Source organism: Rhinoraja longicauda, chromosome 2 (assembly GCF_053455715.1).
Source record: "Rhinoraja longicauda isolate Sanriku21f chromosome 2, sRhiLon1.1, whole genome shotgun sequence".
Lineage (NCBI taxonomy): Eukaryota > Metazoa > Chordata > Chondrichthyes > Rajiformes > Arhynchobatidae > Rhinoraja > Rhinoraja longicauda.
In genome coordinates, this window is record NC_135954.1 from 79,963,995 (window position 1) to 79,983,331 (window position 19,337).

Here is a 19,337-nt window from a genome sequence, read left to right on the forward strand (position 1 = left end):
ATGCAGGGTGAGCAGTTGAGGCAAAGGCTAGAAGTTAGAAACTGTTGAAATGGTGGAACATGTGCAATTTGATACAAGGTTATTTGTAATGTATCTGTGATAAATCATGTGTCCAGCAACGTGGAGATCAGGTTGGTACACAAGGGGTGAGCAAAGGTGTTCCGCCTTCCGCAGAGATCGTTCCCTCCGCAACTCACTGGTTAACTCATCCCTTCCCATCCAAACCACCCCCTCCCTAGGCACCTTCCTCTGCAACTGCAGAAGATGCAACACCTGTCGCAATACCTCCTCCCTCGACTATGTCCAGGGACCCCGACAGTCCTTTCAGGTTAGGCAGAGGTTCACTTGCACCTCCTCCAACCTCATCTACTGTGTCCGTTGTTCAAGATGTGGACTCTTATACATTGGCGAGATCAAACGCAGACGGGGCGATCGTTTCGCGAAACACCTTCGCTCAGCCCGCGTGAACCAACCTGATCTCCCGGTTGCTAGACACTTTCATTCTCCTTCCCATTCCTACACAGACCTTTCTGCCCTCAGTCACCTCCATTGTTAGAGTGAGGCTAAACGCAAATTGGAGGAACAGCATCTCATATTTCGTTTGGCAGCTTACAGTGGTATGAATATTATATTCAGTGGTATGAATATTGATTTCTCTCACTTCAGGTAGCCCCGGCATTCCCTCTCTCTCTCTCTCTCTCTATCCCTCCCCTACCCAAGTCGCACTAGCTTCTCATTTTCACCCTACAAACAGCTTAAAATGGCCTGTTCCCTTTATCATCCTAACTTTTTTTTGCATATCTTTCATTCATTGTTCTTTATCTCTCCACGTCACCATCTATATCTCAAGTTTCCCTTATCCCTAACCAGTCTGAAGAAGGGCCTCGACCCGAAACGTCACCCATTCCTTCTCTCCAGAGATGCTGCCCGTTCCGCTGAGTTACTCAAGCATTTTGTGTCTATCTCGTGAGAACGTTCTCCAGAAATACTGCCTCACCCGGAGGGGGGAGGGATGGAGGAAGGGGGGAGGAGGGATGGAGGGGAGGGGGGAAGGAGAGGGGGGGAGGGAGGGAGGGAAGAGGGGAGTGCCTCTACCCCTGTCTATCTCAATATTTTATATACCTCAAGGGTACTGCATCAATGCAGGAGAGGTTTGGGCCCAACGGCTCCACTTGGTCTAGTAACCCTATTGAAATGATGCTGAAAATATTCCAGCTGTGTTGGGAAAAAGATGTAGAGGTTTACAAAACTAAGCCTGAGACTCGCATTATTGATCGGTAGGAGATTCTAAGAAGATGTCAATGGAGACACCAAAATTATTGATTCAAAACTGTGTCAGGAAAGGCCTACTTCCATTGAGAACAATAGGAAAATCAACAAGGTGTTATGAAGATAGACACCAAAGCTGGAGTAACTCAGCGGGACAGGCAGCATCTCTGGAGGGAAGGAATGGTTGACGTTTCGAATGGAGACCCTTCACAGAAACATCACCCACTCCTTCCCTCCAGAGATGCTGCCTGTCCTGCTGAGTAACTGCTGTGTCTATCTTTGGTTTAAACCAGCATCTGCAATTCCTTCCTACACAAGATGTTATGAAGGGCAGGAAATAAAAAAATGTACAAAAATAAGGCTAGTTTTCAAACAAAACAATAAACATAAATTAAGTGTTAAATTAATAAATGATGAAAGAACGGAAATAGAAATCCCTTCCCGCACGAGATGTCTGGATGGTGCCTGAAACAAAGCACATGTTGGGGGGTCGTGATTGCAGCTTGCAAGCTTATATTGGTAAAAATGTAGTACAAATGCAGATGTGGGAATTGTAATGGGAATAAGACAACTTAAGTGTGATAAAATATGACAAGTGGAAGTCAAATGGTGCAGTTAAAAATTACATGCAGGTGCAGGTCTTATTAAGTACAACGTGTGAAAGTCTTGTGATGTATTCCCCACCTTTCAGACATGCACACTTGGTTTAAAATGTCAGCAGATCACAACTGAATGGCTTTGACCCATTGCCTGTGTTTCCAGCCAGTGTGCAAGAACTAGATAAGAGCCAAGCAGCAGCCAAACCTGAAAGGCTTTGACTTGTGTAAGAAAGAACTGCAGATGCTGGTTTAAACCGAAGAAAGACAAATAAAAGGTGATGTTTTGGGTCGAGACCCTTCTTCACTACATGTGACAGCATTTTGTGTATATCTCAGGCTTTGAGTGGTCATGTTAATTGATCTCTAATTGAGTGCTGATGAATGTGAATTGAATTGAGGCATATTAGAGTCTGTTGAACTATTTGAACATGACTGATTTATTTTCTCCTCTCAACCCTGCCTTCTCACTGTAATCTCTAACACCCATGTTAATCAAGAACCTGTTAATCTCCGCTTTAAAAATATCCAATGATGCCCTCCACAGCTGTCTGTGGCAATGAATTCCTCAGATTTGCAACCCTCTGGCTAAAGAAATCCCTCCTTATCTTTATTGTAAAGGTGTGTCCCTTTATTTTGAGGCTGTGCCCTCTGTTCCTAGTCTGTGCCACTACTGGAAAAATCCACATCCACTCTTTCATCACTCGGTAGGTTTTAGCTTTTTATTTTTCTCAGCTACTTTCCCAAAGCAAGTACCTGACCAATAGTTTTAAAGTAGAATAGACTGAGGTGGACCCGTTGGGTCCAAATCTCTCCTCCGGGCCTCTTCTGCGGCAATCTTCTCCCAACTGACGACCCTGCAGGCCCGGCAACCCTCTCCATCTGACGAAGCCTGTTGCCGGGCGGGGAGTGTCCCCTGGGGCCGAAGGGCGGGCGAGGGGGGACTGGGAGCCACTCACCTCGGCCCCATTCCGGCAGCGCTGCAGCCAGAGCGAACCGTGGACCCGAAGCCTCTCCTGCAGCACAGATGTGGTGCATTATGGTGCCCTGAAATGGGGGGAGTATGTATAAGCACAGCTATAATTTCTACATGGTGAAACCAAAATGTCTAAAAATGGCCTCTATTAAAATTTGACAAGGTGCACTTTAACCACATGTGATTTTTTTTTCTATTACAAATCTCAAATTGTGGAGTACAGAGGCAAATAAATAAATGATGGGTCTTTGTCCCAAGTATTATGGAGGGCACTGTATTATCACAATTTTATTATTATTAAGTAATTTAATAGGAGTAACTGAATGCCTTTATTAATTTAAGAGTAAAGACATTTCTTACCATAACATCCAGATATTAGTTTTACTGTTGCCCAGCATGGGTTCAGACTGGTAATATGAAACATAATTCAAACCATCAATGTTTTATTGCCTTGCAACATACTCTGAGCATTATGTCACTCTTTATGACAAGAACAACTTGCCTTTAACTGAGAACATCCTGTGGTGCTTCGCAGATGCATAGGGGAAAAACAGATGCTAACCCAGAGGCCGACACGAGGAGAGGTGATTAAATATTTGGTTAAGAAGCTGACTTTGAAAGGACGAAGCAGGTTTTGAGGTAGCAGGAGGGAAATGTAACATTATGTAATGTTTGCAACTGAAGGTGCATTTGCAAATCGGAGGTAGACACAAAATGCTGGAGTAACTCAGCGGGACAGGCAGCATCTGTGGAGAGAAGGAATGGGTGACGTTTAGGGTCTGAAGAAGTGTCTCGACCCAAAACGTCACCCATTTCTTCTCTCCAGAGATGTTGCCTGTCCCGCTGAGTTACTCCAGCATTTTGATTTAAACCAGCATTTGCAGTTCTTTCCCACACACTGTGCAATTACAAATGTTAAAATAATGGTAAATTGGATGTGGAGAGTTTGAAATGAGTGGGGCAGCGACGATGGGATTAACATTAGAATAGATAATGGAGCAAAATGAACAAGGCCAAAAAAGAATTAAAGCCCAAGGATGGGAAATTTTAATTGAGGTTGCGTGAAGCATGTGAGGTTGGACATGAGTGTTGGGAGTCCAATCCAGGGACATCTGCACATTCTGTCGTTTAGCAATGATGTCAGAACGGCCAGAAGTAAATAAAATAATATTTTAACAGGTGAAGGAACAGAGGCGTTGTTGTGCTATGGAGGTATTGTGCTCTTTTGGATAGGATGCAGCGATGGATTTCCTCTCCAGGTCAGGGACTGCGGCTGTTGAAAGAACAAGATTAAGAAATTCAAGAGCAAAATACCAAATTGATAGGAAAAGAACTGAAAAAGGCATTGGAGGAATAATGTCCAATGTATTTGCAGCCCTGCTTTATAGGGACATTTTAATCAATGCCAAATTATCTGGAACATCTGATATTTTGAAAGGCACACTGTAGATTTATAAGAGCAAACTTGTTTTAGAAATATGCATCTTATTCAGAAAACCTTTACACGTCAAATTAGGTTTAGGTTTATTATTATTGCCACGTGTACCAGGCTGCAGTGAAAAGATTTGTTTTGTTATGTAATCTTCTGAAGTAATTTTACAATACTCGAGGCCGCAATTGATCCCACAGTGCCAATGCCCAGAGCAGAGAATGTGATGTTGGACAGGACATCTGTGTTCTCCCTCCTTTTCCACCTCGCCCATCTGAGTATGGCCTAAAAGTCTTGGTGAATATTGTGGAACTATTTCTGAAATCAGTTCAAACTAAAATAGACAGATTATCATATTAAATGGAATCGGCTCTTACCTTGAACAAACTACAGTGGTATAGATTCACAAATGCTGGAGTAACTCAGCAGGTCAGGATCCTGAGATGCTGCCTGACCTGCTGAGTTACTCCTGCATTTTGTGAATAAATACCTTCGATTTGTACCAGCATCTGCAGTTATTTTCTTACACTGGTATAGAGATTATTCCATTCTTTTGAGAGATAGATTGCTTTGAAATTGTGAACATTTTGAAAAAATCATGGAATTTTGTAGCACAGAATGAAGTCATTAGTATATTGTACCTGTGCTTACAATCTACAAAAGCTGAACACTTTCTCTAAGTTTTATTCTTCTGCATAGCCCCACATTTCAAGTATTTTTCATTTTATCTGATAGTTTAGAATGGTGGTTATGCCTGCAATGTTATTTCTGCTTGAGCGTCTCATGTCTTGCTCTGCTGAAAAATTAACTCTACACCTCTCCTTTCATTCTCCTGCTAACAATCATATATATGATCTGATTTCTAATTTACTGACCAATAATTTTCTTCTTTACTATTTTTACCAAAACCCTTCAAAACATGCCTGTGAATGCACTATATTCACCCTTCGTCTCTTCAATGACTTCCGTTTCCCAGGCCCCCACTCCCTTATCTTTACCATGGATGTTCAGTCACTGAGCCCGAAGAAGGGTCTTGACCTGAAACATCACCTATTCCTTCTACCCAGAGATGCTGCCTGTTCCGCTGAGTTACTACGGCATTTTGTGTCTATCTTTGATGTAAACCACCGTCTGCAGTTCCTTCCTGCGCAGTATATCTATTGTTTATTTTTGCCACTTGTATTATGAAGGCAGTCCATAAAGATCTTTTCTTTGAGGTCAAGATGGGGAATGGACTTTCTCCTCTCCACTGTGGAAGGAGTTGGCAGTTGCTAAGATCACTCTCAGCATGCTGTTGGAATCCTTAAGCAACGTTTGAACACTTCCAATAGATTAGGAAGGCCGTGCATGTTATTTGCTTTGCCACAGACTCTCAATGTCATTGATGTTTTCTGTATATCTTTACCATATTGGAGACCGCTATTAATCACTCTGTGCTCATGACTGGAGTAAATAGAGCACAGAGTTAAGATGGGCACCTCGGGTACAGACAATGGGTAAGCTGACTGCTCCAAATGAATGAACTGAAAGAGCTGCCTTGAGCCAAGCCTGTGCAGCACAACCGCTTCTGGGAAATGGGGCATAATTTTGAATGGATTCCTGAGCAATTGAATTATTTTGGAGAGCTGGACAGTGTCTTGTAATTTTTAAAGGGTATTAAACTGGGCATTTGTAGGATGGATCACTCATGATCATATTCAATAGCAGGGCGAGCTTGAAGTTCCAACCAGCCTAGGCCTGCCACTTTCTTGTGTTCCATGGACAGGCATGGTTTTTTGGGAAACAGGATAATTCCAGGATGAATATGCCATCATTTAAATGGTATTCCAAGAATTCAATGGGGAGAAAGTGTACTACTTGAGAAGCACAGAGAGTATGATAGCTTTCTTATTTCATTTTCTTCACACTTTCTAGTGTTTTCTGGTGAAGCAAAGTCCACTTCACAGTCATAGAGTCGTACAGCGTGGGAATAGGCCCTTCATCCCAACTTTCCCACACCAGCCACCATGTCCCATCTATACTGCACCCACCTGCGTGCAATTTGGCCCATAACCCTCTAAAACGGTTCTATCCATTTACCTGGCTAAATGTTTCTTAAACATTGTGAGAGTACCTGCCTTAACTACCTCCTCCAGTAGCTCATTCCAGACACCTACCATCCTTTGCGTGGAAAAAGTAACCAATTGCATTCCTATTAAATTTTGCTCCCCCCATCACCTTAAACCTCAATCCTCTGGTGCTCGATTCTTCTACTCTTGGCAAGAGACTCTGTGAGTCTATTCCTCTCGTGATTTTGTACACCTCCAAAACATCACCCTTCATCCCCCTGCGCTCCAAGGAATAGTCATAGCCTGCTCAACCTCTCCCTGTAGCTTGGGCCCTCGAGTCCTGGCAACATCCTTGTAAATCTTTTCTGTACCCTTTCCAGCTTGACAACATATTTCCCATAACATGGTGCCCAAAATTGAACACTATACTCTAAATGCAGCCTCCGCAATATCTTGTACAACTCCAACTTGACCTCCCAATTTCTACGCTCAATACTCTGATGGATGAAGGTAAACAGATCATGTAAATGACAAAAAATGTACAGTTGATAGAAGTGAGTATTTATAACTACTGGACTCTTCCAAAGAAAAGTATATGAAGCCTGCAGTGACCCACTGTAATTCGGATCTTGAAAGTCAGATTGGCCACATAAAATCTGGTGAACCCGGCAAAGGGGCCTTTATGCATTTGGCCACTTTTGTGAGACGATTGCAACAGGGTAGAACTGGTAGTATGGTGATATCCCTTGGAAAAGCTGTTGGTCACTAAGAATAATTTGTAAACCTGTAAGGCCTGGTCAAGCACACTGGTGTGAGAACCTGACCCTGATAAAAGTGGGTTTCACTTGACGAGTCAATATTTATTTCTCAACAGATTACAGAATTCTTGGCTCTCCAATTGAGGTTGGAGTTAAAGGATGCATCCGTGGGGAAGGCAGGAGTTGTCTTATCTCAGAAGACTTCCACATAATAGTTTCCCAGATGTTTTGTGCAGGTGTAGTGTTACCAAAGTCAACGGGGAACACATTCAAATTGATTATCAGTGGATGGAAATGCTCATTTCACCTCCGGTTTTCTAGTTAATTTTTGAAAAACGGCTTGAGCAAAGTATTGACAATGTTTTCATCTTTGTTTTTCCTGAACACCAAATGTTTATTTTTAACTTCTGTTTAGAGTATTGCTTTTGACATATTTCTCTTTCCTTCAGTGCGTTGTTTCTTGTCTTGAACAGGTCAACAATTTCAAAATGCATCAGGAAATTGTGCAGCTGATGGAAGCAGTTGAAAATGTTAAGCTTTCAGCTTTGTATCCTGTGGTTGTGACTGTGGTAGGTACATGAATAAAAGTGTATGATATTCCCTGTGGAAACTTGCCTGAATTCTTTACTTTTAAGCTGTTAAATTCATTCTAAAAGTCACACAAAACAACTGAATAATGGGTAAGGAATTGAGTAATGTTTAAGATATTTGTACGTTTTAGCGAGCAAGATTTTGCTGTAAGGGTATTAAAAAACAAAGAACATTATCAGTACTGGATCAGATGTTTCGGCCCAGTATGTCCATGGTGGTCATGATACTAAATTAAAGTCACGCCATCTAACAAGATAATCCATATCCCTCCATTACATTCCAGATCATGCGCATGAGTAAATGCCTCTTCCCTCCCCGGCAGCATATTCCAGGCACCGACTACTCTCTGTGTTTGCAAAAAAAGTGCCACGTGCATCTTTAAATCTTGCCCCTCTCGCCTTAAAGCTATGCCTTCTAGAATTTTACATTTCCATCCTTGGAAAAAGGTTCTGTCTGTATACCCTATCGATGCCTTTCATGATTTTTTAAACTTCTATCCGGTCTCCCCTCAGCTTCCAACACTGGAGAAAACAATACAAGTTTGTCCAACTTCTTGCAGCTAATCCTCTGTAATCCAGGCAGCAATCCAGATAAATCTCTCTTGCACCCACTCCAAAGCCTCCACATCCTGTCATGCAGGGACTAGAACTGAAAACAATACTTTAAATACTGCCCAACCAGAGTTTTATTAAAATTGCAACACGATAACCAGTAAAATATATTCAGCATATTTTTTAGGGTATTAAAAGTACCTTGAAAAAATGATGTGAGAAATTGATCATCATGTGATCTAGAATTTCAAGATCGATGTGAACTGTTATCCGGCAATTCCATTTGGGATTGATATTTATTAAGAGCTTTGTTGTGCACTCTGTGATCATCTAATTATTCCTTTGAATCACTGATCTGCACCTGTATTATCCCTTTAGATGTCCTCCTTGACTGATGATTCCCTTTCAAGTGTCTGGAATGCAGAATTATCCTGATTTGCAGAATGACCCTGACTGTCTGTTTTTGCTGTAACTTCAGTATACTGTGTGAGCACAAACTCCTCTTGTTAAATGACTCTCAAATATCGACAGTCTTAACGGTAAAGCTCTGGTCCTTGAGAATAAATATTTGCCACCAATTGCCATAATGAGTGTATTGCCCAGTCGATAGTTCCAGGAAAAGGTCACCCAAAGCCTTGGAGTGCCGAGTTGATGAATAAGTGTGGTGGTTACGTGACCGGATAGGATGAAGTAAGCATTGCAGGAATTCGATGGATGTGTGACACTCTCAGTCTGGCTTTCAGTGTTGAGTGACAGCACCTCAGGGAACTGAGAGGCAAATGACTGTGGAGAAGAACATTACAAAATGTCAGGAGGGATTCAATAACCAGGAGTATTGACAGATGTTTCTAGAACTGCCCATCTGAGGCATGCATGTTACATTGCCTTCCTAAAGCCAAATTGAATGTTATAATTGAACAGATACAGATTTTTTTTGTTGTAGAAAGGGGCGAGGAACAGCTAATCCATGCGGAAATCAGTGATTTAGGAATGGAAATGATCAAGGTACTGCAGCAAGGATTTCAGGACTCGGGAGCCAATTAAAGAGCATAACCCCCAGGGCAGTAAACCTTTGATTAATCTCATTTCCACAATAACTTGTATTGTGGGATGAGACAAGTTAATGCATGACAGGGGAAATGATGCTGAGAGTACTTCAGGCTTGAGTAAACAGAGTATTATTTCAAAGATGATTTCACTTTTGGAAATAAAATAGGAATTTGGAGTGTTGTTACAGATTTTGAAGGACGCCGGCAGATTGTTGATGCAGGCAAACAAATGCAAATGGAGTTTAATGCAGAGAAGTGTAAGGTGACATTAGGGTGACAAACATCACCCATTCCTTCTCTCCAGAGATGCTGCCTGACCTGTCATAGTCATAGTCAATTTATTTGTCACATACACATAAATGTGCAGTGAAATGAAAAATTTGAGTTACTCCAACATTTTGTGATACCTTCGATTTGTACCAGCAACTGCAGTTATTTTCCTACATAGGTGACATACTTTGGAAGAAAGAATGGTGAAAGGCAATATAAATCAAATTATACTTATTATGGAAATGTGAAATGGGAGTGTGAGTGGACCATAAAGGCGCTGTGAGTCTGCTCCATTATTCAGTCAGATTGCAGCTAATCTGATCATGACTTCAACTCCATTTCCCAGCTTGTTCTCCATAATCCTTGATTCCCCTAGATCTGTCTCTCTCAGCCTTGAATATACTCAAATGTTCATTCTCCACCACTCTCTGAGGAACATGACTCATTTGAGAGAAAGATATTCATCCACAGTTCCATTTTAAATGAGTGGCATTCTTATAATTATGCTCCAAGTTCTAGCAGAGACCTCTCAGAATATATTTTTGTTTCATCGAGGGCAGGAGCAAGGAGTCGCTTGTGTACTCTTACTGTGTCTACTCGTTACTGTGTACTCTTACTGTGTCTACTCATATCATATCATATCATATCATATATATACAGCCGGAAACAGGCCTTTTCGGCCCACCAAGTCCGTGCCGCCCAGTAATCCCCGTACATTAACACTATCCTACACCCACTAGGGACAATTTTTACATTTACCCAGCCAATTAACCTACATACCTGTACGTCTTTGGAGTGTGGGAGGAAACCGAAGATCTCGGAGAAAACCCACGCAGGTCACGGGGAGAACGTACAAACTCCTTACAGTGCAGCACCCGTAGTCAGGATCGAACCTGAGTCTCCGGCGCTGCATTCGCTGTAAAGCAGCAACTCTACCGCTGCGCTACCGTACTCGTTACTGTGTACTCTTTGAAAGTGCCTGGGTAACTTCAAGTCTGTCACTCTGCTGCTCAAAGAAAATCGTTAGCCACTCCTCACAACCACATATTCTAAAAATATTGTATATGTCGTGCATGAGCCAAAGCCATTCCTCACTACTCTTTATGCTCCTCAACACATGAGTTCAGAGCAGGAGAATCAATTGGGGTGGTTTCAGTCTTATTGGTGGGAAGTGGAGATAAAGTGATGATCAATAGGTTTTTGATGAATAAGGACATCAATGGGAGAAGGTTAGAAAATGTGGTTGAGAGGAAAATAGATCAGCCATGATTAAATGGTGGAGCAGACTCAATGGGTCGAATGGCCTAATTCTGCTCCCATGTCCCAGGTCTATAAGCTCTTTGCACTTGCTAGAGAAGACAGGGGTTTAAGAAGACTGCTTGCAGTAAAGAAAATAAGTCATCATTTATTCGAGTCATTCTGGAATAGGCAACTGTTTTGTAAGATAAGAACAATAGCTAATAGTCTTATCTGGTCCAGGAAGATTTAAGATCATAAGCGATAGGGGCAGAATTAGCCCACCCTCTGACTAAAGCAATTGCTTCTCATCTCCTTCTAAAGGAACATCCTTTAATTCTGAGACCATCCTCTGCTCCCACCATCTCCCTGGCTGTTTAGAGCCCTGACCTCCGACCCCATTGATGATGGGGAGATCAGGACTTCTGATGGACTGGGCAATGTCTTCCACTCTCTGCAGCCACCTTCGTTCCTGGGTGTTCGAGTTACTGAATCAGGTTGTGCAATGCAACCAGTCAGTATTCTACCTGCAGAGGTTCGATAGAGTATTCGGTTACATACTAAATCTCTTCAATCTTACAAGGAACGAGAGGCATTGACGAACTTTCTTTGTGATTACCTCAATATGCTGGGCCCAGGACAGAGCTGCAGACGCACACGCAGGAACTTGAAGCTGTTAGCTCTCCCAACTGCCATCCCGTCATTGAAGACAGGTTCTTGGATCCTCGACTTTCCCTTCCTGAAGTCAACAATCAACTTCTTGGTCTTGGGGAGTGAGTTTGTTGTTCAGGCATCATTCAATCAGATTATAATTCTCCTTCCTGTACTCTGACTCACGAGAGACTCAATGCTCAAGAGTGTCTCGTTGTTATATGCCCATAATGGAACAGTGAAATACTTTCTTGCAGCAGCACAACATATATGTGAAGATAGTAATCTGTAAAATCCATAGATAAGTCTCTAGTTCAGAGCTGAATAAGGGTCTCGACCCGAAACGTCACCCATTCCTTCTCTCCCGAGATGCTGCCTGACCTGCTGAGTTACTGAGTTACTCCAGCATTTTGTGAATAAATACCTTTGATCTGTACCAGCATCTGCAGTTATTTTCTTATAGAGCTTATTTGGGGGTTGTTGTGTTTAATAGCATGATGGTTGTTGGGAAGAAGTTGCTCCTGAACCAGGACGTTTGTTTTCAGGTTCCTATACCTTCTTCTCGATGGCTGGATTGAAATGAGAGCATGGCCAGGGTGGTGTTGGCCTCTGAAGATGCAGGCTGTTTGTTGGAGGCAACGTCTCTTGTTGATCCCTCATCGATGAATCACTCCCATTAGCGGTGATTCATCGACAACAGTGGCATAGTTGGTGAATGTAAAGATGGTATTTAAGTTGTGTCTGGTTACACAGTCATGGATCGAGAGAGAGCAGAGCAGGAGACTGAGCACATAGCCTTGAGGTGCTCCTGTGTTGATAGTTATCTGGGAAAAAATGTGGTCAATTCAGACGGATTGCGGTCTGCCAATGAGGAAGTCGAAGAAATCTTGACTATATGCTGCTACACATTAGGCGGCACCGGAAGCGAGCTTGGAATGCTGTTTAAGTAGTTGTCGCAATGGGATACGGTGCAACATTTATCAGCACATCAGTAGATTTATCAGTAGATTGATTGAAATAGAGAAAAATATTGTTTAGAAGCTCTTGCACTGGGTTAAACATTGTAGTGGATAATGGGAATTTCTGTTGTGATTTAGTCCCCCACCAAATCTGCGAAAATTCCCGCACCATTTTTGTTTGGCAAAACATATTCAGCATGAATTTAATTGCAAACCGTGAAAAGTTTGTCCACTATTTCTCAAATTGAAACTCCAGAAATGTTCCGATGTGTGTTTTAGGAAGAAAGCCAAGGGCAAGAGAATCAAATAATAAATGGTAATGGGCAGCATAATTGCATTGTGAATATTTTATTATTGATGGAGTTGGAGAACTAAATGAAGATTTATATTTATTGGATTTGCAAGATGGGCCATAGAATAGTACAGAACAAGAACAGGCCCTTTGACGCATAATGTCAGTGTTGAACATGATGCCAAAACCATCTCTTATCTATCTGCACGTAATCCGAAACCCTCCAAAGATAGAGACAAAAAGCTGGGGTAACTCAGCGGGACAAGCAGCATCTCTGGAGAGAAGGAATTGGTGACCTTTCAGGTCGAGACCCTTTTGTGCTCCAGAGATGCTGCCTGTCCCGCTGAGTTACTCCAGCTTTTTTGTGTCTATCTTCGGTTAAACCAGCATTTGCAGTTCCTTCCTATCCATAACCCTCCATTCCCTACATAATCCATATGCCTATTTAAAAGCCACTTAAATGCCTTTATCATATCTGCCTCAACGACCAACCCTGGCAGCGAGTTTGTAGCCCTCACAACCCTCTACTTTAAAAAAAATAGTTGCCCTTCACGTCTCCTTTAAACTTTACTCCTCTCTCTTTAAGGCAATACTCTTTAGTATTTGACTTTGTCCATCCTGGGAAAATGGTTCTGACTGTTTAACCTATCCATGCCTTTCATAATTTCATATACTTCACTCGGATCTCACCACAGCCTCTGGCATTCCAGATACTATAACTAATTGTTAAATAATTTAAATTAAACGTTTGTGCTATTTAATATATTTAAAAAAATTATAATTGATATAATAAATTACTCAAAACTCACCTTTCTTTCTTGCAGCCATTCCTGTCCTTTAGAATGAATGAAGCCAGTGAAATACTGCCAAATCTAATGTGTTGCAGCTTCATTGGGTAGATTTTCCAGCATAACTATGGGGAAACTGCGGGAAACCAGCTCTTCAGCATATTTAAGTGCAGCTGAAAAGACAGCAGCAAGGAAATCTCAAAGTTCAGGATTTTGATGCTTGCAGATACATGTGTGTGAATCATAAACTTCCTGACAATTATGCTGAACATAGCAGCAGTTTCTTAATGCTTTGCCGAAAGGCCAGGTAGTGTTAGGAAAATTTAAGACTCTTTCTTTTTATCGATGTACAGACATTGTTGAACACTTGTGTCAAAAGATGCACTTAGTTTGGTCGTATTGTACCAGAACACAGCATTTTCAGATTTCATTTTCAAGTTATGTGGTGGTTCATTGCTTAATAATCCAAAACCTGAGTAACTTATGACATGAGGTGATACATATTCTACCTTATCCATAAGTTGAGAGTCGATGAACTAATACGGCATTACATTTTCCATCATTACTCTACGGATAGCGCCTTAAATGAAAAACAGAAGAAAAAAACCAGACCAGGCAGCTTTTATGGAAGAGAAATGGAGTTAACATTTCACTTTGTTCAGAAACGATGAACGGTTTTCAGCCTGAAATGCCAACATTCCTCTTCACAGATGCTTTGTTGCCTGAACTGCTGATTGTTTCCAACATTTTCAGTTTTAATGTAATTACTTTGCAGGATGGTATATTTGGGGATTTTAAGTTTCAGTGTTCGACATCTTAATTTAGCAGCAATTGTGATAATGCAAAATTTTTATGCTAATAATTTGAGTTTTATGAAAAAGTGTACTTTCCTCCATTGTACATCTACAAATTGCTTTTATTTGTTTAAGGTGCACTTGAACAACATGGAAACTTCATCTTTCAGCGTTCGGTTGAACGATTTTACAAATATCAAGCAGCTGGCAAAGGAAGCAAGTAGAAAGAATATTCTCATTTACAGTCTGTTGATTAATTCTGCCCAGGTAGGAATCTTTCTCTGAGGCACTTACTCTTTTAGAAAAGAGATCATCTTTCAAGCTAACCAAAGTGAACTTTCACTGAATCTCTGCTTGTTTTTGATTGTGGAATTAAAACGTGAAATAGTACAAGTTTGTAAAACAAAATGGAAGAAACAGCTGTGAACACTGTCGTGAGAGTATGATTTCTTTGCATCAAGAAATTGCATGTAATTTTACAGGTCTGCTATGATGTTTTTAGAATGGTCTACTTTAAGTTGAGTTTTGGCTTTTATTTAATATCAGCCAGCGAGCAAGATATACCAGTTTGACACCATCTGTTTTGGTTAGAGATAAGAGGGTATCTAACTAACCAAGTTTAAACTTATGATAGACACAAAATGCTGGAGGAACTCAGCGGGTCAGGCTGAGATTTTTTCCTGCACTTTAAACTTATGATAATGAGTGTTATGAATAAACTTGGTTGTCTTCCCCTTTTCCAGTACCTTTAATTTTTCTCCAACACTTCAATTTGTTAGTGTTACTTTTCAAGAACAAGCTTTGTGCATTCCTCGATAATCCTTTGAGTACTGCAGTCACTGGGCAGTCAGTAGCACAGTTGGTCATGTAACTTGAGGCTGGGTCATAAAGTGTGGAATTCTCAACGGAGTGGGTAAGCTTGAGAAAATAAAAAAGTACAGAAAGTAAGAAAGGGAACAACACTTTTTTATGTGTCAGATGGGACAGGAAATGGATTTGCGTAATTGATGAACTGTCCAAAATGTCCAATATTTATTTATTAATTTTAATTGGGTTGGTGACAATTTCACTTTTTAAAAGCTTGTATTTTTGTGTTATATTGATGGTCTGAGAGTACCTCTTACTTGGATTTGAATATCATTGCCTTTCTTTCCATTTTAAACCTCAGGCACTTGTTTTAATTGAAACTCAGTTTAAGCTTGCACGAATAAAACAATTTTCTCTGTACTTATTCTTACTAGAAGAAATCTTATTGAGTCAGGCCGCTGCGAATATTTTATTTTCAAAGAGTTAATTTCTGCTTGTCAATTGATTATCTGTTGCAAACCTTCTGTTTTACAAAACTAAACTAATATAAGAATCGAGCTGTTTTGATGTTTTTATATACTCTCAGGGTAGAGGGCATTTGCATCTAGGGCCTTTTTTATTTTGGTTGATAAACTTTTTCTCGCAGACTCAATTAAATAATTTAGGAGGTGAAACAAAATTTGTCCTCAGCAGTGAGGAAGTGGAGCAGCAGGAGTTTAAAACACCCTTTTTAGCAAATAAAACATTTGTTTTACCAATAAACCAAAAGAGGTGGCTCAAGCAGAGAGGCCATTTTGAGAAGGGCTACTTTGAGGTGGAAGCTGGTAGGTCAAAGTGAGGGTTTTAGTGAATTAGGCTTAAATGAGTAGGGCAAGCATCGTTAAGGGAAGGCAAAGTAAGATTGTTTTCCTTCTCCGTAGGTCTGCTTGTTTATTAAAAGGGTGGTGTGCTCCTCCACTGAGATGTGGGAGATCAGTGAACACTGACAACAGTGCAGCAACTGTGTCCAACTGCAGCTCCTCTCGGGCCACATGAATCACTTGCAGAGGCTGTTGAATTCATTGAGGAGTTTGCAGCAGGCAAGAAGTACTATTGTTAGGAATCTCATGGAGTTGTTGTGCCTCAGCTAGGTGGTCATTGTTGGGCTTTCTCATGGCTCTCCTCCTTTTGAACAAGGGTACTGTGGGTGGGTGGGTGAAGGCCTCTCAGGGGGGAATGACAGCAGCAGACAGATCTGTGGCACCATAACTGGCCCTGTTGTGCAGCAGGATACTGCAAAGTCCAGATTAAACAGAGTCAGGAACATGGACGGGGATCTCTGTAGCCACAAGCAAGACTATAGGATGATGGGTTGCCTCCTGTGCCAGGATCAAGGCTGTCTCGGAGAAGGCTCAGGGCATTTTTAAAGGGTGTAGTGAGCAGCCAGTCCACATTGGTACTAACGAGGCAGGCAGAAAGAGAGACTGCAAAGAAAATTTAGCGAGTTTGGGAAAAAGCTAAAGAGCAGGACCTCTAAGGTTACAATGTCAGGATTATTCCCAGTATGACGTTGCAGAGTGGGAAGAAGTAAGTTTTGAGGTTTTAACTTGAGAAGCTCAGTGTTGTGTTTTGAGGGTCAGTGTTTATGCTTTGGCTCAAGAGGCTTTGGTGAAGAGGCTGAGCAGAGAGTGATGGCAAGGTAAAGTTAGGGCTTGTGTTTTGTGACTCTTCTCTTCAGTCTAAGTGCAGGCGGGATGACACTTTTCACAGCCTCCTGCAGCATGTGGGAAATCGGGGAAAGTTCTGGTGCCCCTGAGGATTACTCCTATGGGAAGTGCATCCAGCTGTTGCTCCTGACTGACTGCTTGAGGAAACTGAAGAGGAAGAAGGCAGGAGAATGCAGTGGAGAGGGAAAGATAGACCAGCCATGATTAAATGGCAGAGTAGACTGAATGGGCTCATTTTGCACCTATAACTTATGAACTTATGAAGCAATGGATGAGGGACCACAGTATCGTCCAGGGAAATGAGAACACCATAGATGGGAGTTTACTAGAAAATTAGAACATTTATGAGAAATTAGAAGGGTGACCACCAGGAAGTAAAGTGGGTAGACTGCGTGTATAGGAATCCACTATGGTCATTCCCCCCTCCAAAAAAAGTGTTCTCTTGTGGAGATGGTTGTGCAGGAGAGAGGTGCTGCAGCCATGTTTGTGGCACCACATCTGGTTCTGAGGTACAGTGGGGTAGGGTGAAGTCAGACAGGGCTGTAGTCTTGGTAGTTACGTTGCTGCTCCAACTGAGTCTCTGATCCTTGTTGATTCCCATGATAGTCTGGGTAGATGAATATATTTTCTGCCACTTAGCCCATGCCTAAATACTGTTTAACTCTTGCTGGCATGGAGTGTGTCATTTGTTGAGGAGCATGTCGTGTTGAACGTTGCACGGTCAATAGAAAGTGTCCTCATTTTGACCTTGTGATTGAAGGAAGATCATTGATGAAGAAACTTAAGATGGTTGGGACTAGGACACTGGCCTGATTAACCCTTGCAGAAATCTTCTGGGATTGGGACTATTGACCTCCAACAGTCTTATGCTACCACCTCCACTTGTTTAAAGTCCAACTTGATGCTCAGTGATTCAGTTTCACCAAACTCCTCTGCCATGCTCAGTCGGATGTATTTGTATTTCAATATATCTGCAAATCTATTTTGACTCCACAGACATTTGAGAGCCCTCGACATAATGGAAGCAGCAGTAGTTCCCCTGTAATGAAATTTTGCATTCATAAATATTTCTTCCTTCACATAATTAATTTGATCGAATGGATTTGTCGGTCTAAAAAGAGGTAGAGTTTTGGCCACAAGACACATTAGCCAAAGTAATCACCTTACCACTCACTGATGTCACACATAAAGATTACATGGGGCACATTGGAGGAAATTCTGACTTATTTCTGGAGAATTCTGTTATGATCCAGACTGTAATTGACTAGTTCCATGTGGCTATTATATTTTACATGCAACGCAGGAATTGATCTCATTGCCTTTATTTCTGCTTCCACTTACATTTTAGAATGGATTACAAGCTATCTTCAGCCAGATCATTTGAACGTTGATCCTTGTTTCGAGAAGAATCTTGTCGGATGCAATTAGAATAGTAGTTCATTGGTTCATTGGTTTCTTATAGTTTTCAGGAACTTGCAAACTTCTTGCAATCTCAGTTAGTTCACGTATTGATTCAGTTTCCACTTCCACAATGTTGCCTTTCACAGAGTTTTAAAAACGCATTTGGGAATGTCTAGGTGTCTGTGTAGCAGTTCTCTTTTTACCCTCCTTGAGGATTTCAGTTGTGTTATTGCCATATATGAATATAACTTGGCCAATTATTTACACCATCAACCTCTGCAATCCACAGCCAGCTAAACTCTGAAAGCTACACCCTCTACCCAAGAGACTGCCCAAGAAGATTTATTCTGAATTGAAATTTTTGGGCCTTTCATCTGGGCAGCTGCCAGTCACTAAGAATTCTGAAATCATTCCCCTCCTATATTATAAAGTTATTATGCTCATCTTTCTTTTCTTTCCTCTCTTTCTTCTGATAAATTTAATGACATTAGTTAAATATATTGGGGCCAATATTTCGATAGAATATTTTCTGAACTTTGCATTTTATTTTAATTGACCCATCAGGTTATCCACTCTGAATGTTCCCTTTTGTGAAATATTGATTAAGTTGTTGGAGAAATAATCTTGCAGTGTGTGCCCAACGCTGAGCATTTACTTATTGATATACAATAGCAGATTTTGAGAATCCTAATTTCTGGCAAGGAGATGCATTCACTGCAACCACTCCTGAGTTCATGATCATTTATTTTAATAGGCAGAAAATTGTGAATTGTCCCCACTTAACCCTTTGTGTGGGAACAGTTCCACTCCGACTATAAAAACGAGTTATGCATTTATCAGAAGTCTCACTGCGCCACTTACTTCCCTAACAGTTATGATCCGGTTGTAATCTTTGTCTTGATGTGAGTCATGCTCATATTAATAGATCTCCACTATGTTCTCATCGAGGAAAGTGGTGTTATTCCTCAGAGAGAACAGCTTTTTAACTGATTTCTCCTTTTGCAAAAGCCCTTTTTGTCTAAGTAGAGATGAATAGATTTACAGCAGTCCTGAAATTGGACCATGCAATGCTGTGTTTTATGCACTACTGTACATAATGTGATTCCAATGTAAGATAAAACAATTGAATCTCAATTTAATATATGTTGTAGTTTTATGTCCAGCTC

General features: G+C 41.2%; 1 protein-coding gene across 4 annotated transcripts in view; it reads left to right on the plus strand.

Annotated features, from left to right (window-relative positions):
• Positions 1–19,337, plus strand: part of crppa (CDP-L-ribitol pyrophosphorylase A) — a 189,207-nt gene that overhangs the window by 68,959 nt on the left and 100,911 nt on the right. For 2 of the 4 annotated variants that reach the window (XM_078428877.1, XM_078428886.1), the window contains exons 8-9: positions 7,550–7,645; positions 14,393–14,524. In XM_078428877.1, the coding sequence (XP_078285003.1) occupies positions 7,550–7,645; positions 14,393–14,524 (228 nt within the window). Of the gene's footprint in view, positions 1–7,549; positions 7,646–13,499; positions 13,571–14,392; positions 14,525–19,337 lie in introns of those variants that run through there. The other 2 variants (XM_078428902.1, XM_078428894.1) reach the window with 2 other exon arrangements.